We start from the raw sequence: 25,118 nt of genomic DNA, 5'->3' as shown, positions 1-25,118 counted from the left end.
AGCAACAAAAGAACAAATTGCTTGTAGACAAGACTGCCCCAGATTTGAATGGCATGTTATGCTGTCACTTTTTAGTTTTTCGGTTTGCTGTTACCACCCTGCTCTGAAACTCAACAAGGACACGGTCGATTTTAACATACATTAGTAAATCCTACATATATCAAGTCTGAATATTCTCAACACTAGATCTAATTTATTTTAACGTCTTACATTCTTATTTTATCCATAGCTTTATTATGTTTTACATTCAATTAGTGCCATGGTACATTGGAGGTATTTTACATAATGTTCTTCTGTAGTGAACTAAGGAAAATGTTCCATGTTCCTTTTGTGTATAATAGTCTTTTCTTCTATTACGTTATAAAAATACTTTCATTCTTTCTATTCAAGTGTGTATAGTTTCAGCAGTGATTCACCTGCACAAACTATTTGAATAACGTTAAAGAGAGACTTTTAAAGGAGTTAAGATAACATGCATATAAAACCTTTGACTTCTAAGATGTGTGTGTTGTTGCCTCCCGATGTTTCTGAGGTGTTTGCGTATCCTGTTGTGGGGATGTGTGTGTTGGAGAGTGACCATATGAACCGAGCTAAGACCTCTGCTTTTAGCCGATTGGCTCACTCTTCCCTCAGCGCTTGTAGGCCTGAACCTGACCTCCTCTCTCCCTCGCTCCCTCTCGCTTTCTTCCCTATTTCCTCCCCCTTTCAACGTTGCCTTTCACTAAGCTTTACCACTTTGTGTCAATCTCCTGCTTGCGTGGTTTGTGTGCTACTTATTTGATGCAGTACATCTGCGCAAAGTGACAAAGTAATCTCTGGTGAATGAGTATACATGACAGGACGTAGACGTGGTTTCAATGTGCAGCGAGGTTTTTTTTTTCTGGGCCGAAAGTGTATGAAAAGGTTGTTTCACCATCATCTTTTCGACTGAAGTCAAGAAAAAGCAGAAGGGCTATTCTGAAATGTTGAACCAAAGTAGTGTTATAGAATTCGAGAAAAATAAATAAGATGCTCCATGTTAAATTATATATCTGTGGATGGCAGGCCCACGGTGTGTCCAGTTTACCTCATCAAGTCATTATACAGCAATGAATGTTCTGTAGAAAAGCATCACCAAGATTTGTTTCCACCCCTTGTTACTAAACAATAGAAGGTCTTACTTTTATAGGACGCACACTGTTTTCACCTTGGCTCCAGCAGTTAGCAGATGGGTGTGTGAAGCAGCTCCGAGTCCTGCCAGCTACATCAGCTCCGTCAGGGCGTCTGGAGCCAGGAGGCCTGTTGCAGTGTGATTCATTAACAGGGACGGAGCCGCCGTGCCAGGCTCTGCTGCTGTTTGCAAAACAAGCAGACATGTGAGGGTAAAATGAGAAAAATACATCTGTGAGGTGGGAACGAGTAGATTGAACAGACCTGAGAGAGTGGCGAGGATTAGTCAACTGGATAAGCAGCGACAGAGAAATACCGGACAACTTTTTATGATCAGAAAATCGACAAAGGAATTTTTTATGGCAAGATATGTTGTTTTCAGTCCCTCAAATATGGATGTCCTTCTTTTCTATGCTTTATATCAAAATAATCTGAATGTCTTTTGGTTATCGAGTGGCAAAACAGACATTTAAAGACATTACCTCAGCACTTGAAGGAACTAGAATAGAAATGTTTCACAATTTCACGACATTTTATACATTTAACACATCAACAAAGGAAACAGTTGCCACTAGACCTGGGCAATAAGGAGAAAATCAAATATCACAATATTTCTGATAAAATACCTTGATATTGATATCGAGACTAGTCTATTGGTGCTTTCACATAATATTAACAGAACGACATTTTTGATAGATAATCATCAGTAATGTGAATATGACAACAATAATGTCATCACTTTATACTGTAATGCCAGTAAAGACTCTGATGCAATATTACGATCTCCCAAATGTAAGACGATATGTGAATAAGAAATCTTTAATGATCCCAGCTGTTTCTTATATTACATATGTTTGTGAGTGTGCGCATGTGTGTGTGTGTGTGTGTGTGTGTGTGTGTGTGCGCGTGTGTGTTTCTCCACCTAGAAGCTGTCAGAGCCACATGCTTGCAAGCTGTGCAGGTTCATAGGAACTGAATCTAATTGGATACTGTGGACTTCACAGTATGAGGCAATATTTGAGGGTTTGAGGATCACATTGTTGGACACAGTGTATGTCCTGAGTAAAAAAACAGCCTCCAAAGTCAATACCTCCCCCCCCCCCCCCCCCCCTCTCTCCCTGCATCTTTTTCTGTTCCAGGATCAGTAATGGGAGTCAGTATCCAGGAGGAGGTAAGGAAGGGGGGTGCTGGGCTCCTCCCAACTCCTCGCCCCTCCTCCCCCAATGCGGCACAGCTGCCTTTCAGAACCCGCCGCTCCAGCCCCATTCATCCTGGAGAGCCAAAAAAAAAAAGTGGCTATTTATTAGAATACTTGTTTTGTATTGTTCTGTGGCACACAAAAGACGCTCCATTATGTTAGAAGCAAGCCCCTTTCACAGAGAGAAACAATAACTTGGAATTGTCTTTTTTAGAGTGTATAATAAATGTCATTTATTCTTGTGTCTGCCCCTCAGTATGTGTGGTGGGTTTGGGCACCGGGCACGGATGGCCTTGGCACTCGAGCGGCCAGATTGTAGTGGGAGTAGCGGTCTTACATGAGGCTTTGCAGGGTTTAGGACGGCTTTAGGAGTATGGAGTATGAAATCTGCCCACATGGTCTGGAGTAGAGGGAACGAGGGGAACATGCGTAAGTTTGCATATAATTCCCTTCAGAGAAAAGGCATTTTTATAAATATGTAACCTGTGGATGCTTTATTAGGAAACCTTCCTGTTGTGCGTAAAATATTCAATTGCGTAAAGTGGATTTAATGCTGAAAAACGGGAGGGGTAAAGCGAACTAAATATCTGTATTTATGGAATCCCTTTATTTCGGAACGTCTGCGCTCTGCTGTGTTTAATTCAAAGCAGATAATATGTGTTTCTCGCTGCAGGCTGTCGTTTTATTTTTAGGACAAGGGAGACGCACCGGGGCTTGGCTGCACATTGCGCACTGCTCTGGGCTCGCGGTGCTACCAGTTGCTCTCCGTTAGATTTTCCGAACAGCTCCTGATGTGTTCGGGAGTGAGAGGTTATCGGTTCCACCTTTTTATTTGCCTGATTAACGAGAATGATCAGCTGCATGCTGTACATTCTGGGAGTGTTTATCACAAGTTGTCTTACACGTCTCGGTTACGTGATTATCTCGGTGTTTTTACTTTTAGGAGGAGGGGGAGCAGGTGGAGGCTGATCATCACCTGTTGTAAATAGAAGCAGTAACACATTTATTTTTCTCTTGCTCTTCCCGTGTAAACTGCTGTTTTTGTCCAGGTCAGGTGATCATTACTTTTTTTTATTTTTCTTTCCCAAAACCAACACCAGTTTTACGCGCGCCGCTGGCTTTGCACACACACACACACACACACACACACACACACACACACACACACACACACACACACACACACACACACACACACACACACACACCCCACGAGACACGTGGACATTGTTGTTCTGGCTTAACAGCTTTAGGAGGAAAGATGACAGATTAAAGGGGAGAACCCAGATACAATCGGTCTCTCTTTCACTTTCGTTGTGCCTGCGTGTTACTTTGCGAAGAAGTTGGCTCATAGTAAACCGCACAATAAAATGCTGTGCATTTTAGATTTGACTATTTATACCTAATTTTTCTCTTTTTTATTTTTCACTTTTTTATTTGTCTATTTAAATTCATTAGGGGGGTTGGGGTATAACTGCTTTGACCCCTGGCCCCAGTTGTGCACCATCATCGCAGAGCGCACATCCTGTTGCAGAGGCCGCGCACAAAGGAGCGAGCAGGTTTTGAAAAGAGGTTTGTTAAAAGAGGAGTGACTGATGGGGGATGACAGGGAGAGTAAACAGGGGCCACCGGGGTCCCAGTGTCACTGTGAAGGCTAATCCTCTACAAGCCTAAACCCACTCCACAATGAGAGGAACAAATAATCACAATAATAATTAATCATTCTCGATCGATCCTAAAACATATATACCCCTTAAATAATCCCCCCGGATTTGAACATTGTGCAGCATCGTTTGTGAAGACTGCATTAATTTAAGCAGGCTATATTAATATTTATCAAAAAATATTCAGATGTTTCATTTTTTTATTGGAAAAACATCCAATGTATTTTGGTTTATATTACTGTAATTAACTGATTTGGTAAATAAATAGTACTCCTTACTTTTTAAATATAGAAATATGTTTTGAATACTTTCAAAATGTTTACTGTGATGTGAGGTAGTTTAATCAGTGTTAATTCAATGTCCTTATCATAAGTTTATCGTAATTATTATTTGTTATTAGGAATATTTTTTTTTTGTGATGGCTTCACTGGCACTCGCTGACAAATCTGTAACTCTCCATGTGTCACCATCATCCTATCGCCATCTTCTCGGGCCTTGAGCCACATGGACCAGAGGAGACGCTTATTGACCATCGGTCTGATATCCCGTTAACCCCATTACCAGGGAGGCATGGATCTGTCCGAGTGATCCCTCTCCCTCAGGCCCTGAACACACCGCCATATCAAGCTAAGCTCCAATTAAAAATAAAAAACAACGAAGGACGATTAAATCGTTAGTCTCGCCACGGGAAGTGGTATTCCGTTTTCCTTTTCAATTAAGGGTTGATTGGGCTTTTCAGGGGAGGTCAGCTGTGAAATCTGGATTATAAATGCGCGGAGTCCAAGACTTCCCTGTCAGTTTTTACGCACGGGTAACCTGTTAAATAAGAAACTTTAAAACATGTATCAGCCAGGTAGAAGAAAAAAAAACTCCAGAGAAGATGGCAGAGTAAATTACACGTGGCCTTTCTTTTCATCCTCAGCTATACACACACACACACACACACACACACACACACACACACACACACACTCACTCACTCACTCACTCACTCTCTCACTCTCTCTCTCTCTCTCTCTCACTCACTCACTCACTCACTCACTCACTCACTCACTCACTCACTCACTCACTCACTCACTCACTCACTCACACACACACACACACACACACAGGCTCATGCACCGCCAGCAGACGGCGATCACGACGCTTTGCCCCATCAATTTCACGTCATTATATGGCGATCCATCCCGAGGGGCTTCTCCTCCAAGACCAACATTTTTTTTGCCTGATATTGAATTGGTTTTGGCTGACTGTTGTGTTATTTTAGTACATATAAATAGTTGGGGCCCAGGACTTCTAGTAATCACAAAAGGTTTGAGAATAACTCGCTTAAAAATGAAGGAAATTGTCTGATTTTCAAGCATTCATTAAGAGAAAAGTGGAAATATTTATACCCAAACTTTACCTGAAGCATGCGAATTTAAAAGCTGTGTTATATTGAAGCTGTGGTAAAGGGATTTCCGAAATTTAGCAACTAATCTTTAAAAATATGTCGAGATGTTTGACTCATGGTCATCACAGTCTGCACCCCACTCACTGCTAACAAATCTTAGTTATTTTTGTTTAGCTGAAGCCTCTGAAAGCGTGTTTGGAAATTTCAAATGCCTTGTGCTATTTGTGGGATTGACCCTCTTTTCTGCCCCCCTCCTCTTCCTCCTCCTCCTCCTCTTCCTCTTCCTCCTCCTCCCCCTCCTCCTCCTCCTCCTCCTCCTCCTCCTCCTCCTCCGGTGAGCTCTTCCTCTATGGTCCTCTAGTCACCTGACCAAACGCCATGCAAATCACTCTGCTGCTCGAGCCTCATTGGCCGCTTGTGGCTCATTTAACCGCTGCCAGTGCGCATCATATGGCCGCCACTTTAACCAACTTCTCAACTCCGACAGGGAAAGTGGCTCAAATGCGCATTCTGCCACAGTGGATGTGAACCAACCCAGGCGAAGAGCGCGTGAAGTACTGGTTGGAGAACATTTTATATCCCTTTTGGATTAATTTTGATCTTGAATCATTTGGAGTTAGACTATTAAATTGTGTTATCCAGTCATCCTGTGCGCACTCGATCCTGTGCGCTGCTATCTTGAAATATACTTTTTTCTCTGTTGGTGGCGAACTTTAAAACCAAGTGAATGTATAGCATGATGATGGAAACTGACCTCCATTCCCCCGGTCCCCAAACGAACACAAACACGGGGCAAACGGGGCCGAACAGTGGGTCCAAAGCGAACCAGGAGAGGGTGAAGAGACCGATGAACGCGTTCATGGTTTGGTCCCGGGGCCAGCGGAGGAAGATGGCACAGGAGAACCCAAAAATGCACAACTCTGAGATCAGCAAGCGGCTGGGCGCAGAGTGGAAAGTGATGTCCGAGGCTGAGAAGAGACCTTTCATCGACGAGGCGAAACGGTTGCGAGCCATGCACATGAAGGAGCATCCGGATTACAAGTACCGGCCAAGACGGAAGACCAAGACGCTGCTGAAAAAGGACAAATATTCCCTCGCTGGTGGACTTCTTTCTGGGCCAGGCGGTGGAGTTGGAATGGGAGTTGGAATGGGAGTCGGGATGGGTTCATCCGGGGTCGGGCAGAGGTTAGAGAGCCCCGGGGGTCACGGAGGTTCCGCCGGCTCCGGCTACGCGCACATGAACGGCTGGGCGAACGGTGCGTACTCGGGGCAGGTGGCAGCAGCCGCGGCGGCCGCAGCGATGATGCAGGAGGCGCAGCTCGCCTACAGCCAGCACCCTGGCAGCGGGGTGCACCACCACCACTCACACCACCACCACTCACACAACCCGCAGCCCATGCACCGCTACGACATGACGGCCCTGCAGTACAGCCCCATCTCGAACTCTCAGAGCTACATGAACGCTTCTCCATCCGGCTACGGCGGGATCAGCTACTCACAGCACCAGGGCTCCGGCGTCTCCTCCTCGGCTGCCATGGGGACGTTAGGGTCGCTTGTGAAGTCGGAGCCGAGTGTAAGCCCTCCCGTCAGCAGCACACACTCACGGGGTCCTTGCCCCGGAGACTTGAGAGAGATGATAAGCATGTATTTACCGACCGGAGAGCCGGGGGACCCGTCAATGCAAAGTAGACTCCATGCCTTGCCGCAGCATTACCAGAGCGCCACGGCTGGAGTGAACGGGACGGTCCCTCTAACACACATTTAAAACTCACAGAATAATTGAAAACTGCAAACGAACACATAACCAAATATTTACCTCTTTTTTAAATAACCCGGTCCCGAGAACTACCTGCATTTTGTACAGAATGTTTATGATATTGTAAATGAAGGGTAAATAGCAAATTCATCTCGGCTTTTTTTTTTGAATAGCCTCCAGTGGAATTATATATCTGATGCTGAGATTTTGGTTATTGTGCTATACCATCTTTTTGTCCATTACTTCACAGTTTAAGTTGAGGGTTAAGCCAGGTCCACTTGGGGGTATTTGGTTAAATTGTCTCATTATTTTTTTGGGGGGGAGGGCTCTTGTAAGTTATTGAAAATGAGATAACGTGTCATAATCTTAAGAAAGTGCTTTAAAAGAAATGGGGAAATCACATTCTTTAAACATTTGTGTTCATTTGCAGAAGCCTGTGTCTTAATTCTTGGAAATCATCTCTTTTTATTGTAACACTCTAATTATTGTAAATTGTGAATAATTTTAATATTTCAAATGATGACGGGCAACTGCTGTTGTAATTTAAGTGCTTTTCTGCAAGTGAAAAGCCCTGATATTGCAATGAAGAAGAATTGAATAAATTTCACCAGATGTTGCTTTGATTCTCAAGAATACGGTCTTAGATTGATTATTTTACACAATGTTCTCACAGGAGTGTTTTCACGTTTTAGGACACAAGAATATTATCAAGCTCCCACTCGATAAAAATAGACACCTGTTAAAATGTTGACACCATAGGTCCCACGAGCTTCTAAATAGCTTAATTGTTTGTGCGTAATTGTGCGTAAAATCTTCAGTCTGTAGGCCCCGAGGAACCCGTTTTGATAGGATGGTGTTTTTCATGGGTCAAACTTAAATGGGTGTAATGAGAAATTAATTCAAACATTTATTTAATATTTTATTTTTAAGTGGCATGCAGTTCAGATCATATTCAAGCTGTGAAAATGTAAACAATGCCACATTAATAGCCAATATTCCATATTTATATAAAACATACACATTAAATGGCATTGTCTAAATATATCTGATAACACAGAGTGGGTGAAGGCCTCATAACAAACCACCTGCTAGTGTAAATAACTAAACGTCCTCATTTATTACAGGAATAAAAGGATTTACTTAAATAATACAACCGAATATTACCATATAAAGAGTTTTAAAACATCAGTGTCAATTTATTTATTTTTATTGTATTTAATATATTTGTTAACTTCTGTCAATGGATAGTCATTTTATTAAATACGTTATTCATAAGATTTATATTTTTCTAACGAATTCCAAAGCTGTTAAACATTTCAATTTCTTAGATCACATAAATAATGACTTTCTCTAACAAAAATGTACCAGCCTATCAATAGGCTTTATTACTTATTTACCATTGTTCACGTTTTAACTGTGGGTTAATGTTAGCCTTTGGCCTTTTATATAAAAAAAAAATGATTTTAATATATAATTGTAACTATTCAAATGCCTTCATATGTTTTAGATGCACCGATTGAAATTTAGTTTGATGTAATTTCACTCCTTCTGTTTTGACTTTAAATCATTCGACTCAGACGTAAAATAAAGAAAGCAGTAATATATAATCAATATTTTAGTGATGAAAGTATTGATTTATTACATGAATTGAAGAATAAATAAATATCAGTGATCTTTAACCTAAACTGGTATAGTTTACACCGACGGACTTTTATTTTAAATCCTCCACTTTATTCTACTTTAACACGTGAATACATAAACTGAAATATGATATCGCTTAATTCGAATATTGAAATATTTGTGAAGACATTACAAATGACTTTAGGGAAAAAGACGTGCATCATTAAAATCACCAAAAAAAAGAATTTAGTTTGGTTACCTTGGTAATCAAATGAACAGTTTTAAAGATGATAGATCAACAGTTAAACACATATGTATAATAACAGATCCTGTAATCGAGGTGTAATCCTTATTATATCATCTTTTAGTTAAGCAGTGAGAGTGACACTTTACAGAGGCAGGACAGTAAAGGGATCCGGGAAAAGTACATGAGGCACAAACGATGATTTAAAGTGTACATTCACATTTAATAAAACAAACGCACTACAAGAGACGTTAGGTTAATAAACCTCTGCCATATTTAATAAGGAAAATACAATCTCAATGCCAAATAAAAAAAACTCAATTGCATTCACAGCACAAAGCAAACCATTAAATAATGCAACATTTATTGCGATTTACTGGAAACCAAAAGCATAAAGGACATCTGATTCACAGACTGGACTTTAACTTCTCACTGACTGATGACTCATCATTTCAACGTTTTTTATTGAGGTGAGTTTTGATACCTTTGTACAAAACACCTTCAGTATGGATCAGACATGTTTAAGAAAAAAATACATACATTTTAAAATGCTCTTAAAATATTGAACATTTCTCATGAAAATGATGTCACATTCTGACAGGCCTCAGCTGCTTTTGACAGTTTTCTTATTGCCTGTAGGCCCCGTATAGATACAGGCTAATAGCCATACACATGCAAATGAGTGAAATGTATGCCCACTTAGGCATTTTGACAAATCAATTAATCTCAAATACATAGTTAAAGGGCCTATGTCACACTGATGAAGACTTGCATGGTATGTCAATTAAACCTGTTAGGCCTCAAAGTAGCGTGTAGCGTCTGGCTGCGCATTCATCTATTGACAGAAATCACAGGAACAATGTCTGTAAATTATTTTAAATTCCATAACCCAAAAGAAACCTCATCTATGGAGACATCTCTCGCAGCGTATGGCACGGGGAAGGCCTCCTCGTGCGTTTTGCATCTGTTTCTATTTTATCTGTTGATGTGGAGAGATGCGGATTAACACTGAAAGCCAGAGAGGCGGAGCGCGTCACGGCGCATCGCCAGGCTAAAAGAGGAGCGTTCTGGCAAATTTAACCCGAATAAATTACACCTTGAGGTGGAAGAGGGGTAAGTGTAGGGTGCAGCGTATACAAGCTGTGGCAGCGATGTACGTGTTTGTGCGTGTGCGTCAGTGTGTGCGTGTGTTTAGCTGACCGGCCAATAAATCTCTCCACCATGCGATGCTCTTATCTTGTAGCCACCGATATATTCCGTGCTAGGAGGCCATCAGCTCCGGCGCACACTCGGTTGCTCGTAAAGCCCCGATCCCTTGCACTCCCTGTCCTAAATGGGGATAATTAGCGTCACTTTATCACGCCTCTGCATATTTTCTCCACGTCTCCCCCCCCTTTCCTAAAAAAATTACCAGGCAGGCTGCTCTCGTCGCCCGCTCTGTCACAGAAGATTATGGAGACAGATTGCACAGAGCGAATGTGCCGGGCGAGATTAGCGCGGAATAGAGAAAGCAACTGGGCCAATGAATTCCTCGGAAGGGCCTTATCGTGCAATTACACGTTGACATGTTTAACAATCTTTCTGCCTCTTAATCCTGCAGTGCTGCTCTATCTACCCACAGCTACCACGCTATATGTCGGCACACAGACCTAATACACCGAAACGCAGCACAAATGTACTGAAAGTTATGAGAAATTGCTTTATTTTCAAACTTTGTCCAGCATTCAAAACCGCCTTTTTTATTTTCAATTTTTTTTTTTTTCAGATTTCTCCGTTGTTGGAATAACATCTGCACTGGGACATTTTGACAAGAGGTGAGATATTGAAATGAAAATGTATAATTTTGGTTTATTATTGCACTAAATCACTGTTTACCAAATCGAATAATGACAACAACTCAAGAAATGATGTCCATTGAGAGTGGTGATATTACGCATAAAAGTGTCTTTGGAGTTAAATGTAGACTTGTTCATCTCTCTGCCCAACACACACACACACACACACACACACACACACACACACACACACACACACACACACAGACACACTCACACGCGCACACATACACACACACATACACCCCACCACCCCCTCCCTGTCCCTCCTGCCTGGCGGTATATCGGGGCCTGTGTGGGAGTGATTGTGGAGCTCCACTGTAGGAATTTGGCAGCGGTGGAGGTTTGGAGAGCCGCCCCACGCTGAGCCCCATTCAGCGGCCAGCGCGCTGTGAGGTTGGGAAGTTTCAGTCAGCCGTACAACTCAATGGCCCCCACAAAGGCGATTACAAGCCTCAGCGCATTCCTGTAGGGACCTGGGAGCGGCGCAGGTGCGAGGGGGACCGGGGTAACCCGTCAGAGAAGTGATACAAAACGGGACAGTGCTGGGGCCACACAAAACCAGCCACTCCACGGGAACCGGGGAGTATTGGGGAGGAAGGAGGAGAAAGGAAAGAATAAGTTTGAAGAAGATGGGAGTTTAGGGGGTGGGGGGTGCATCATACTGAGTGGCCTGACTGTCCATCACTGGTGAAAGGATGAGGAGACTGTCAGGGCTGCAGCCAGGATTTCACAGAGGTCATGAGTCCAAAGGACCCCCAGCACATATCTCCTTTAAAAGCACAGAGACATTCACAAATTATTATTCAAGAGTCTAATTATATTTGCTGTGAACTTTTTATGCTCTAAATGTGTATGAGCTTTCTTTTTACATGTCATAGCTATTACTAAATCTATTATAATGTATGTTTTGACTTGTACTGTATTTGAATATCAAAACCCAACAAAGTTAATCACTGTTCATTCCTCTTGTTGTTGAATCCTCCAAACTCCCCAAAATGTTGAAGTGGGGGTGACCTCATAGATGTATAAAGAGAACTGGATATAGCATTAGAGGCTGATTGATAAAGATACCTGGTTTGGGAGATATTCCACATTATGGCCTTTTTTAAGTGTTTCCTTTAAACTCGTCCCAGTCATTCTGTTTTATGCACGTGAATAAAGGAGGGTTTCTTACTCATTCAGTTATCAGTACCCTTTTCAGCCTCTAGTCATTTAGAAAGTGACACATTGTGATTATACTGAGAAGTTACCACTACAAATATTTCTCAGGCATCACTTTCCCAATATAAGCATGGGGGAGAAAAACGTTTTGGGCCTGATGGCATCAAGTGATATACCTGGAAGTTGTCATTTAACTGTTTTGGCACAACAAAATAATTGCCTCAAATCCCGGCACTCTTCCTGGCGGTTTGGGTGACCTCACTAGTGCCTGGTCTACAAAAGAAAAGAAAAGTGCTTCAACTGAAAAAGCTGCTGAATATAAGCAGCCTCTGCGTTATGCAAGTTAAAATGGAATACGAAAACAAGTCAGCTTTTACTCTGTGTCTGATAGTAGTTTTGAAGTTGAAGAAAATCAGATCACTTTCCCTTTTCCTCAGAGCTACCTTACACATGACATGACACACTTCATTTTTAGCCAAACAATATTGCAAGTAAATCAATCTACTTTTTAAAATATCTATATCACCATGGTTACTGATAGCTGCCTGGCGTGTGATAATGTCGAGCAAGACACAGTCAAAGGGGCTATTTCACTTCTCTGGTTTTAGTGTTACCTGCGGACAACTTTTTTTTGTTGAGCTGCCAACGGTAATGTAGGAAGTAATGTATTTATCAAGGGTCTTTTATTATGAAAGAACTGTAAATAAATCCTTAATTTTCCACCAGTTTAGTTATCAGCCAATTAAATGGGCATCGTTCAGTGGTTCTTCTCCCTCATAGATGTGGGTCAGAAGGGGCAAGAGACAGAGGTATTCTTATTTAGACTTAGGTTGGGACTTTTACTAAGAAGACAGGTGTCGCCTCATGTGTGAAACCATCAATATGTTATCTTTGGGTTCACAACAACAATAAGTTCCATTTCCACTTAAAACAAGTACTGATTAAAAGCCTGACCAACATCTTTTTCTAGAACTAACCAACTAACGTTTTGCTACAAAGTAATTTAATCCTGCTTAAGGTTTAACTTTCATTTATCACAATGTAGCAAGTGCAGCATTTCCCCCGTCTAATGCATTATAAAAGTAGACATAACCACTAATAGCAACCATTTAATCTGCTCAAAACCTTTAAATGGGTGCATTTTCCCAAGAGATTGTACCTGGTTGGAAATAGAAGTGCATATTCAAAGTGAGGCTTATAGGGAACCAATTTATCAAATCAAATCAAGTTTTATTTTTATAGCACATTTTTAAAACGATTTTTGGTCGAGCCAAAGTGCTGTACATATAATAATTACCTTACAGTAAGGACACTATACAGCAAATACAACAGCACAGTTTGTTCAGAATATCAGTATGACAATACGACACCCTCTGTCCTTAGACCCTCTGTCCTTAGACCCTCTGTCCTTAGACCCTCACATCGTACAAGGAAAAACTTCAGGAGAAAACCCACAGTTTAAGGGGAAAAAATGGGAGAAACCTCAGGGAGAGCAACAGAGGAAGGATCCCTCTCCCAGGACGGACAGACGTGCAATAGATGCCGTGTGTAAATCGAAGAGATAATACATTTTACAGCGTATACCGAATGTTTGGAAATGCATGTGTCTGCAATAAGAAGATGAATCCACGAGGATGTCAGCTACAATCCTGTGGAAGCCATCAGGGAAGCAGCATGACGAGACCCAGGCAGGACCGCAGAGACAGGTTCAGCCACGACCCGAAGTCCACCACTTAATCCAGAAAGTATTTTTAAGTGAAAGAGCAAGAACCAAAATGTAGGTGAAGAGGTACAGCGTATCTACGTCAATGCACTCTCATTAGATTATTTTATCAACTATAAGCTTTATCAAAAGGAAGGTCTTAAGCGTAAGCCTACACTTAAAACGGATAGGCTGTCTGCCGCCCGAACACAAACTGGAAGCTGATTCCACAAAAGTTGAGCTTGATAAGAAGAGGCTAGAAGGCCAGAGAGAAGAAGTGAGTTTTAAGTGAGGATTTAAAAACCCCTAGGGCCCGCTGCTGCGAATGCTCGGTGCCCTCGGGTTTTGAGCCTGGTCATGGGCACTACCAGCAGCAGCTGGTCAGCCGACCTTAAGGCTCTGCCTGGGGTGTAGCGATGGAGGAGTTCAGCTATATAGGCCGGAGCCAGCCCATTTAGGGCTTTGAAAACAAATAAAAGGAGTTTAAAATCAATTCTGAACCGAACTGGAAGCCAGTGCAGTGAGGCCAGAATTGGGGTGATATGTGGTTACGCTTTTTATGGCCAGTGAGAAGACGTGCAGCTGCATTCTGAACTAGCTGGAGGCGTCTAATTGAGGCCTGGTCCATACCCACATACAGAGCATTGCAGTAATCCAGTCTCGAGGTAACAAAGGCGTTAATAACCCTTTCTAGGTCTTTAAAAGATAAAAACGACTTGGTCTTGGCCAACAGTCGTATTTTAAAAAAGCAGGTCTTGACTACGGTGTTGACCTGCTTATCACATTTAAAAGCGCTATTGAAGGTTACTCCAAGGTTCATGACAGAGGGGAGGATGTTTTTATTGAGAGAGCCCAGAATATCAACCGGGGAGGCAGGAGGTCGGGGTCCAAAAAAGATAACCTCGGTCTTGCTCTCGTTGAGGGTGAGGAAATGTTGGCTCAGCCAGGATTTGATCTCTGTTAAGCAGTCCATCAACTGCTGTAGTGAGTTGACATTTTGATTGAGAGGCAAATAGATCTGTACATCATCAGCGTAGCAATGGAAGGGGATATTGTGTTTTGTGAGAATTGAACCGAGGGGCAGTATGTACAGTAGAAAAAGGATGGGGCCCAGGATCGAGCCTTGGGGAACCCCACAGGTAAGAAGGGCTTTAGCAGAGGAGAAGGCACCTTGCTGCACTGAGAAGCTACGGTCTGTCAGGTAGGACCTGAACCATGCAAGGGCAGAGCCTGTGATGCCTGCGGACTGTTCAAGCCGTGACAACAGGATGCTATGGTCCACAGTTTCAAAGGCAGCTGTCAGGTCTAACAGCATCAGGACAGCTGGGCTACCTGAGTTGGCGGCTAGGAGCAGATCATTAAAAACTCTTAAAAGGGCTGTTTCAGTACTGTGCATAGGTTTGAAGCCAGACTGAAACTTTTCGTGGATGCCATGCGTGGTTAAGAACGACTGTAGCTGGATATAATTTAAAGTGCAGATGTTGTTCATTATCCTACAGCCATTACGTTAGGCACTCTGCTTTATAATCATAAATTCAAGCAAAAAAATCTCTATTTATAACTCAAATAAATCCAAGCTGTACCGTTTTGTGAAGAAAACCATGACATTTTTCAAATTCCTGCTTTAGAATAACTTAACAGGGTCAACCAATTTGCTTGAATTACACTTTTATTAATATTTGTATGACATATTCTGCAAACTGTTCAAAGTCCTCATCCTGAACTACAATTTCACTTCAATTATTATATGTTCTCTAAAATATTATAAGGTCATAAAGTTTTTACGAATTATGTCGAGGTAGAACAAATCAACCTGAACAACATTTAGGATCCACTTGGTCTTTCAAAACAACCCTTATGAATTACAAATATGTCGTATCGACCGCTTCTGTGCCTCAGAATAGTTAATGCTGCACTAATGGACACAATACAAGTGGATCAAACATCTGTCTAAGGTTACTTAAGGAGGCACGTGGTAACAAAACCATCAAAAGTGATCACTGGACTCTGAAGTTTACTTTACTCATTTTAAGCTAACATGTTCTGATACACATACAACCACTTCTCATACAGTCCATGTCCAGCACCTGTAAGACTGAGTTTTTGAATAGTCTTATGTACAAAATAGACTATTTAGCAATTTAAGAGCCAAATGTTTCCCTAAGGCAATAAGCAAACATATTTGAAACTGCTTTATGAGGTGATAGTATGTCAGTGTTGGCCACTTGGGGGCTTCCACTGCCCCCAAGTGGCCAACAAAATGTGTGACCAGGTTTATCTTTTGGATACCATTGTTGGCTGTTGCATTTGGAGGCTTGTGAACAGAAATCTTCAGGGTCAGGTGCATTGAATGGGTTTCAGTGTCAAAGTTGTATGATTTATATGCCAAACCATCCACTGCAACTCCCATAACTTCGCAGGGACATAAAAAGGTAACACCTCCTGGATTGGAGTTATTTTTATTGAAATTCAGCAGCCAAACATACTGAGCAAAGTAAATCAGAAGTGTAGAGATCTTAGTGTAGACATGTTTTAATGGAGTTGCTTATAACATCAGTTACTGATAAAACTGGCTTTGTATTAGCCTCCCTATAATAAGTGGATTTTTGTGCCATTCAAAATGCTGTTTCACTGTTTGGTGCAGAGACAGCACATGGCATACAGGTGGAAGGAGAGGTGCAAACAAACTCATATTTTATTTTATTGAAATAAAGCACACAAAGCTAGTTGCTGGTGGAAATGAAGTCTTAGACATTGCATTGACAACAGACTTTCAGCTGTAAATTAGGCAATTCTGTCAACAAGAGCAAACTGAATAGTTGGAAGAAATGTGCCACAAGTACAGAAAAATGCTGAAAATATTAAGAAAAAAAAGACATTCCCGCAGATGCTTTTAAGGAAGCATTACATGTGAAATGTAATGTCTTTATTGATCCATGAAAACCTCTTTCAGTTACTTAAATCCCTGCTTCCAGCTGAGGGCAGCAAGGCGAATGTATATGAAAAACGGCAGCCTCCACTTTAGGAGTGCCAAAAGCACAATGAGCCTCTGTGTTTAATCATGTGGGAGCTGCAAAATAACCCCACTCACCTCCACACACATCAGGCTGATGGATTACAATGTCGTATTCTGCACCGATACCTCCTCTTCATCCATTCTGGCAAAATGGCATTTTATAATTGTAAAATGCAATTTAATCAGGATATGATGTGCTACAGAAAAATGAATGAATTGCATATTGTTGCTCTTATTTATTTAAATTTTTCCTATTTTTATTGAAATTAAAAACAGAACCCAGAAATTGCACATAAAAGTAATTCCGTAGATATTTGTTTGAACAAAACATATAATCCAGCTATCAAAAAGTTCCGGTCAACACAAAATCAAAGACCAATGCCAAAATACAAACAATCAAAAATCTAAAACAGGATCCCCACTCTGACGTTCCTGGCTCTTACGGCCCGTCCACACGGCGGCGTGCGTTGAAGCTTCAATGCTTCTGCCCATTCACTTTGAATGGGGTGACGTCACGCTTTGCCAAACTGCATTGTGGGAGCTTCGCTTTGCTCGCTTCAAAAGTTGAGCAATGTTCAACTTTTGAAGCTTCGACGGAAGCGCCAACCAATCAAATCATATGCCAGTACAAGCTCTAGCCAATCAAACCACGTGCTTGTGTGTCCGGGGCGGGAGATTCATGTGATTGGTTGTTGGTCGAGTTTCAGACACGCCTACCGGCAAGCTTCAACGCGCGCCGCCGTGGCAGCAGATACATTGTGATATGTTTTTCGGGTGTCTGCAGCTTCCACACAACAGTAGTACTTTCTCAAGTCTCTCCATTTGGTGTGCCATATTTGCCATACCTGATTAGCACAGCTATTTTAGTGGTTGAAGACCAGTAGCGTGGGGAGCTAAGAAGCTAATGATTATTGGCCATGAACTCAAATATTTTGTATGCAGTGCTGCAGCACTGCATACAGCACACGTTTTTAAAACATACACGTGCAGCACACGTGTATGTTTTTAAAACTGGGCATTATTGCAACTTTTCTTTTACTTATGTAGCATCAGTTCCATTAACATTGTACTGACAAACGTTATTGCTGAGATCTCAGAGTGCAGCTGCGTAGCTAAAAATAAGTCCAACAGGGCAAGATACACTAGCAGCGAGACAATCAGACAAGACCCCAAGGACGAGTAATCAGTCAATCTACAGTGAGCGTACCTCTCATTCCCCTGCAGAGTATCATAATGAAGGTGCAATGGATCGCATGAGAATGAGCCGCGGTAGTTGCATGTAGAGATGTGTTGGAGGGGGACTATAACCCTCACATCTCGTCTACATTGTTTGGCCCGTGTACATTTGCGGCATGTCACGTTAAAGGGCATACAAACGAAGAAGTCTCGGTTTTAAGACATTGGAAGCTTATAGTGTATTTTTTTTAAGGGATTAAAGGAGTGGGACTCTTTTAACTCCATTTTCCTTGGGTCCAATCTGTATTGTTTGGTCTGGACAAACACTTTTTAAACCAGTGGCCTGATAATCTGAGGCAAACAGAACAACAAGGAAAGGTCACACAACAACTTTTAGGTACCCTCTACAATCCTGCTGTTTTGTAAACTCGAAGGAAGTATATTTGGCCGAGTACTCACTGTTTCTTTTTCACCATGAGTGGCTCCACATAGAGTCTCTTTCATGGAGACAAACACACGTACTCAGCGTCCACACGGCGGCATGCGTTGAAGCTTGCCGGCGGGCGTGTCTGAAACTCGACCAACAACCAATCACATGAATCTCCCGCCCGCGGTTTGATTGGCTAGAGCTTGTACTGGCATATGATTTGATTGGCTGACGCTTCCGCCGAAGCTCCAAAAGTTGAACATTGCTCAACTTTTGAAGCGAGCAAAGCGAAGCAATGCTCCCACAATACAGTTCTGCAAAGCGTAGTGAATGGGCAGAAGCGTTGAAGCTTCAACGCACGCCGCCGTGTGGATGGGCCGTTAGGGTTGTCCCCAGGAGCATGAGTGGGAATTAACAATAAAATGTAAATGAAAATGTCCAAAGTGGCTTCCTGTTTATTTTCCACCAGCCCGAGCCCGAGCTTTCAGACTACTTTCAAGCATGTGGTTTGTAATAACAGGGGTGAGAGTTGGGGCAGAATAGTTTCAGAGTAATGGCACCTCCTGCAGACTATTATTACTTTCTTTCTTACTTCACTGTTCTTTTATTCCTCCCATTTCAACAGGCTCTTGCACAAAATGTATCATTTCAGCAGGGGGAACGCTTTAATTTAGCCTCTCTGTGGCTGCACTGTTAGAGGCATGACTCTATAGATGGCACTGTTGGTTGGTCGATTCTCTGCTTTAGTTCAGGCTGAAATATCTGAGATACAATAATAACAATAACTAATCTATTGCCATGAAAGCAGATCCCCTTACTTTTACTCCAGCTCCATCAGCAGGGTTTCTACCTAGGCAGTAAATTATCTCAACCTATACTGTAGATTGAAAAAAATGCTGTACAGACATTCATGGTTCTCAGAGGATGTTTCTAAGTTCCTCTTGTGGTACTATGAAGTTGACGTTCTTGTTTTTTTGACTCTGTGCCGACACTAGCAGTGGCCAGAGGCAGTATGTTTCAGGTTGTCCGTCACTCCCACTCTCATTGCAATATCAAAGGAACACCTTGAGGGAAGCTCTCTAAATGTGGCTAAAACATCCACTCAGACTCAAAGATGAAGTTATAATGTTTTAGTGGTCAGAGGTCAGGGTCACTGTTATCTCACATTACATAATTCTGGGCCATAATATAAACACACCATTATTAAGTGATGACATTTTGGACGTACATTTAAACCGTTACCTGACTTCTTTGTTGATACTTAAAACCGCCACACAGTAAATTGAATTGGCTCAAAAATATTTGATCGATTGCTTTGAAAATTGTTACCCAATACATCTTTTACATCAGAATGAATTGTAATCACTTCGTCAATCATCTGACTTTTAATATGGTGACATCACGTAAAAATATAAATTATTCCGCTACTTCCAAAACCAAAACTGGTGTGTCGGCCCACAAAAATAAGTGTTTATCACGATATGGTAGCTTACAAAGAATTACAAAAAATATATAATAAACCTTCTGCAAGTCTTAAAAAAAAGACTTGCCTGTTGTACCTGTTGTCTGGGAGGAACAACTACACTTTTTAGAGACTTAAATACGCTTTAAAGTGCCAGTGGGGGGGTTGTGAAAACAAAGAGGAGAAGAAGAAAAGGGTAGAACTTGTCATAAATCAGGAGAAATATGCCATATTTGTGACACTGAGAGGAAATCAGGGATGGCAATGAAAAATGTGAGTCTCTTTGCAATTTCTCGTCCTGTTCTTATACACTTTGCAGGTCGCTGTTTGACTGAAAGTCTCTCGCCCTCACTGACTCTCTCTAACTCCACCATCCACTCAATAGAGAGCACTGAACAACACACCTGCAGTGTCTCTCTATCACTGGCCTGCACACATGCGTACCCACCAGATGCTGTAAAGGATTTCTGCTCCTCGCTGGCAGGTGATAATTCTCCTTGTGGAAGAGAATGAGGTTAATGTGGGGTCAAAGAGTTCAAGCCAGAAACAGCAGTTTTATGGCGCCTGCTGCACGCTGATAGCTGTTTGAACCGGGCTGACCTTTGGACCCCGCGGGGGTCAAGTGATCAACAAACCAGGTTGTTTAGATGCGTCAGATTGGAGCAAGTGAAATATGTGTATGTCACAGCAGTATGTCCAAAAGGAGCAGATAAATTGTTCTTAATGATTATAACCCTACTCAATTTGTTTCCGCGGCCATTAGATTGTTGTCGGCTATCAGACTCTTTAAGCAGCGGGATACATTTAAGTAATTTATGTGATAACCTGCTGGCTATTAAGTATTCTGACTGAACCATGTGCTTATGTGTTACATTTTTTCATCTGTTAATGTTATAATACACAATATATGTTTGTTATATAGACATATCTTTGAAACTACAGGGTTATATTTGCTCTATTCTGCTTTATTTATTGACTTTTGACATTTGATCCCGCTACAAATCAATATCCTCTCTTTGTCCATCTCCCTCTTTTCTCTGTCTGTCTCTCTCTTGCAGCAAACTGTCCATCATGGCTATCACCAGTGGACATGGATCACTGTGGGCCTGTGATTAACAGATAGCGCCTCGTCTCCTCTGCTGGCAGCCCATCATTACGTGGAGCACTAGAAGATAGGTGCTGTGGGAGAAAAGACCTTTAGGAAAATGTCAGCGACAGTCAGAGCCCCAAATGTCCTCCATTCACTCTTTCCCATGTGATGCTACCTACTATAAACCCCTTAATTACACACATCCCTTTCTCCTATTGCCCCGTGTTTTATAGCTAAGTGAAGTGTTGGATTTCAGAGCATGTGGTGACTTTATTTTATCTTATTTAAAAGACGAGCTGTAAAAAAGAAAAAAATAGATATTTAGAAACACCAGCCCATTTTTGCAACCAAAAGAAAAAGAAAACCCAGCTCCCCTTTCCCTTTCACTGGAGCCAGCTTCAGTGTCTTAATACTCTTAGTCCCTCAGTTGGCAAGAAGCCGCTGCATTTTCAGATTTGTAAAATCCGTCAAAATGCCTGTAATGAATATTTCTACAGCCTTGAGTGTATTTAATGTGTGACCGGCCCGAATAACAAACATACTGATCTGGAACAAGGGGAACAGAGAAGCTCCGTCAGTGGGAAACAGGTCATTCTCATTTAACTTCTTTTATACAGAGAAGCAGAATATAATCATTTATTATTCTCATTTCATCCTAGGTGTCGATTAACATATTTCTAGTGCATGAAGCTTTATGTTATGTATATTTCTGTTTTAAATTTGAAAAAAATAATATTATTACATTTTTCTTCCTGGATTATCATATTGTGAGACAGGTCTTTGTTATGCGCTAACATTGTACACTTTGTTGTCTAGGCTTTTGCTGAAAAAAACATATTAAATAAAACTTGCATCTTATTGCTGCCTAATAATAAAACATTGTGCTGCTCATCCTTTTTTTCACATTCAATTTGCGAGGTAAATTAATACTTCAAAGTGCGAAGTTATTGAAAAGTTTTAACTATGTATTCATTTCAAGGCCTTAATGCGCCCTCAATTATTTTACCATTGCCCCTAAGTAATTGATTTTAGGTAGAGAGAAAGAGAGAGGTGGGGGTGATCTGTGTTGATGTGTGAAAACCGCAAAAGCCAACAAATGAAAATAACTAACGGCATAATTGCTACGAGCGTTGTAACCTTGCTTTAATGATTTCTTTTTTTTTTCATCAAGGCATTTGGCAAACATCAAAGTTTGGCTTATAATAACACAAGTTGTTTCACCGCTTTCTGTGAGCGTTTATATTTTGTTCACTCTTTCAGCCTCTCGGTCTATCGTCGCTCAGGTGTAGAAAAACACACTTCTAGCCGTGTGTGTGTGTGTGTGTGTGTGTGTGTGTGTGTGTGTGTGTGTGTGTGTGTGTGTGTGTGTGTGTGTGTGTGTGTGTGTGTGTGTGTGTGTGTGTGTGTGTGTGTGTGTGTGTGTTGTGTGTGTGTGTGTGTGTGTGTGTGTGTGTGTGTGTGTGTGTGTGTGTGTGTGTGTGTGTGTGTGTGTGTGTGTGTGTGTGAACACAACAGGGACTAGATAATGAGCATCTCAGGTGACTACATGTAGTGATTACCAGGTTGCTCGTGTTATAGGAACTATATCCCATAAACATACATTTCCATTTTGTGCACACACGCATCCTGACACACACACACACACACACACACACACACACGCACACACACACACACACACACACACACACACACACACACACACACACGTACGCACACACACTCTTGAGAGATCCTCGGTTATCACACCCTTCCAGATTGTTCTGAACTACTTATGGAAAACACACACATCTCAAGATGTGGCCACTCTTGCCAATATGAGCCCAGTGTTAAGAACAGTTGTTGTTGTGTGTGTTTTTTTTTAGCATCTCTAAATTCCTAGCGTTGCTAAGGTGCTTTGGGAGGGGATTAACAGAGGCTGGCGCCGATGAGCAAGCCTTGCAGATTTCCAACCAGCAGGAAAAAGACAAAGAACGAGGGGAAAGAAGGAGGAAAAACAGCAGAGGGTTAGACGACAGGGAAATGGCAGTAACAGCTTGTGTAAACATGATGACTTCAGAGAGGTAAAGAGGTACACATGAATGAGGGCTAAATAATAAGCATCCTAAAGAGGAGGCCTCAACTTTCACACAGAGACTCTTTCCTCTTCAACCTCTCAATCCAAAACCTGTCTCTCTCTGCACATATCTTCCTCTCTTTACTTTCTTTTCATCTCCTCTCCTCTCTATATCTCTTTATTCCCCCAAGGGCAGTAGTTTGAGCTCCAGACACTTTTGTCTCTTTTTTTTTCTTTTCTCCGCCACAACTTCAAACAGCGCCGGCGTTCAGGTCACCCTGATGTGCCCGGAGCCTCGGTGACTGCGGCGTCTCAGGTGAATATCTCCCAGTGTGTCCTTGATGACACTCTCTCCCTTCTCCCATCTCGCCGCTTTTAATTAGTGTAGTGAGCGGTGGAGGCACACAGCTGAGCCACATTTACCAATTATCAACCTGCTCCGAGGTATCTCTGCAACACCCATGCTTTTAATACTTCTGCAGCTGGTGGAGAGCGAAAACACAATTACTCATAAACTGACTGAAAAGAATGTCTTGATTTCCACCAAATCCCCTCGGAGGAGAAATCAGAAATGTATTTTTCTTAGAGTGAAATCTCCATTAGCCGAAGGAGGCGCACCAAAGGGTGGGAGCTCCATAAGCTTCTCTTTGAATCCTCTCCTCGGGCTCGGCGTCTCAGGTAGAGTGTAACTGGATGCGGCCTGTTTGTGGAATACAAGGCACTTGACCAAGGGCCAGCACTGCTCCTCCCTCCCCCCCACCTGGCTCAGGTTTCCCCTCCTCCTCCCTTCCTTGAGTGGTGTGTTTTCATAGTTGCATGGGTGTCTGTGGGTGTAGAAAAAGCATGTCTGTGTGTGTGTTGTAGTGAAGAAGTACAAAGTAGCATTAAATGGAAATGCTCAACTACCACAACATTTTACTTAGAGTACTTGAGTAAATGTTGTGGTAGTTGAGCATTTCCATTTAATGCTACTTTGTACTTCTTCACTACAATTCAATAGTGTACTTTTACACCTCTACATATTTCATACCTTTAGTTACTTTGCAGATTTGGGTTAATGATCTCAAATATAATCAACACTTCAATAAGACTTCATTTAAAATTACACAAGCTAGCCTACAGTATACAAAGTGGTTAAACTAGCTGCACCTTTACCAGCTTTGATAACACTTGAATGCATCAATATTTATAATCAAAACATAAAATGTATTATTCTGGAATGAGCCAATCTGCCTAATGAGGACCTTTACTTTTGGTACTTTGTGTATATTTTGATGCCTATACGTTTACCTGAGTAACATTCAGATTGGAGGACTTTACTTGTAACAGAGTATTCCTACACTCGGGTACTTTTACTTTTACTTAAGTACAGGATCAGATGACCACCTCTGTATGTCTGTCCTCACACAGGTGTTTGTGGCTCAGTTTGTCCCGGCAGCTGGGCTCCTGTCTCTGGGCTAATGTGACGGGGTTGGCTGGGGCTCGCGGGCGGCTGTCTTTCAACCAGCGATCCCTCAGAACTACTCATCTGATCGGCCCCTGAATCTTGCGCTTCACGGCTGCTGGGGTCACACAACCCAACCCCGGGGTCAGCTAGCTAATTACAGACCCCTGTGTCCTCCGTCTCTGTCACCGCCGGTGGAGATGGGGAAGGTGGGGTGGAGAGGGACGAAGGGGAAAAGAGAGAGTATTGACTTAGACATCAAAAGGTCAACAGTGAGTATAACCAAGTCGCACGCATTGTCCCCGGTCCTTCAGGTGTGCGGCTCTGGTTTGTTCGCACCCTTCCCAGCCCTCAGGCAGCGATGAAGTTAAAACCCATGAGACCAGAGCTACAGTGTGTGTGGATTTATGTGTCAGCCGGCAACTAACTTCACATGTGAGGGCTGAGCCAGTGTCTGTGTCTTTGTCTCCAAGATTTACTGTAGCAGGGATATATCTCCTCGAACAGCACGGAAGAAACTGAAACGTTGACTCTAATTAAATGTATTATGTCAACAGATTTTACATAACTGTATTAGGTTAGTTGAAAGCAATAACATTACGTTTAAATAAAACATATTAGGTATAACCTAATACAGTTATGTGACATTGGTTGACATATTAGATTTAATTAAAGTCAACGTTTCAGTTTTTTCAGTGAATGAGGCTTTTAAGACAATGACA

The 25,118-nt window shown here is 42.0% G+C and overlaps 1 protein-coding gene across 2 annotated transcripts in view; it reads left to right on the top strand.

Annotated features, from left to right (window-relative positions):
* sox1a (SRY-box transcription factor 1a) overlaps nucleotides 1-21,707 on the top strand; it is an 83,201-nt gene extending 61,494 nt beyond the window's left edge. Inside the window, exons 1-3 of one of the 2 annotated variants that reach the window (XM_034109328.2) lie at nucleotides 5,808-6,977; nucleotides 10,790-10,838; nucleotides 20,865-21,707. In XM_034109328.2, the coding sequence (XP_033965219.1) occupies nucleotides 6,132-6,977; nucleotides 10,790-10,810 (867 nt within the window). In that variant the 5' untranslated portion in view covers nucleotides 5,808-6,131 and the 3' untranslated portion in view covers nucleotides 10,811-10,838; nucleotides 20,865-21,707. Of the gene's footprint in view, nucleotides 1-5,807; nucleotides 6,978-10,789; nucleotides 10,839-20,864 lie in introns of those variants that run through there. The other variant, XR_011645180.1, reaches the window with a different exon arrangement.
* The last annotated feature ends 3,411 nt before the right edge of the window (nucleotides 21,708-25,118 follow it).

Source organism: Pseudochaenichthys georgianus, chromosome 21, assembly GCF_902827115.2.
Source record: "Pseudochaenichthys georgianus chromosome 21, fPseGeo1.2, whole genome shotgun sequence".
Classification (NCBI taxonomy): Eukaryota; Metazoa; Chordata; class Actinopteri; order Perciformes; family Channichthyidae; genus Pseudochaenichthys; species Pseudochaenichthys georgianus.
This window is presented reverse-complemented; position numbering and strand designations above follow the sequence as displayed.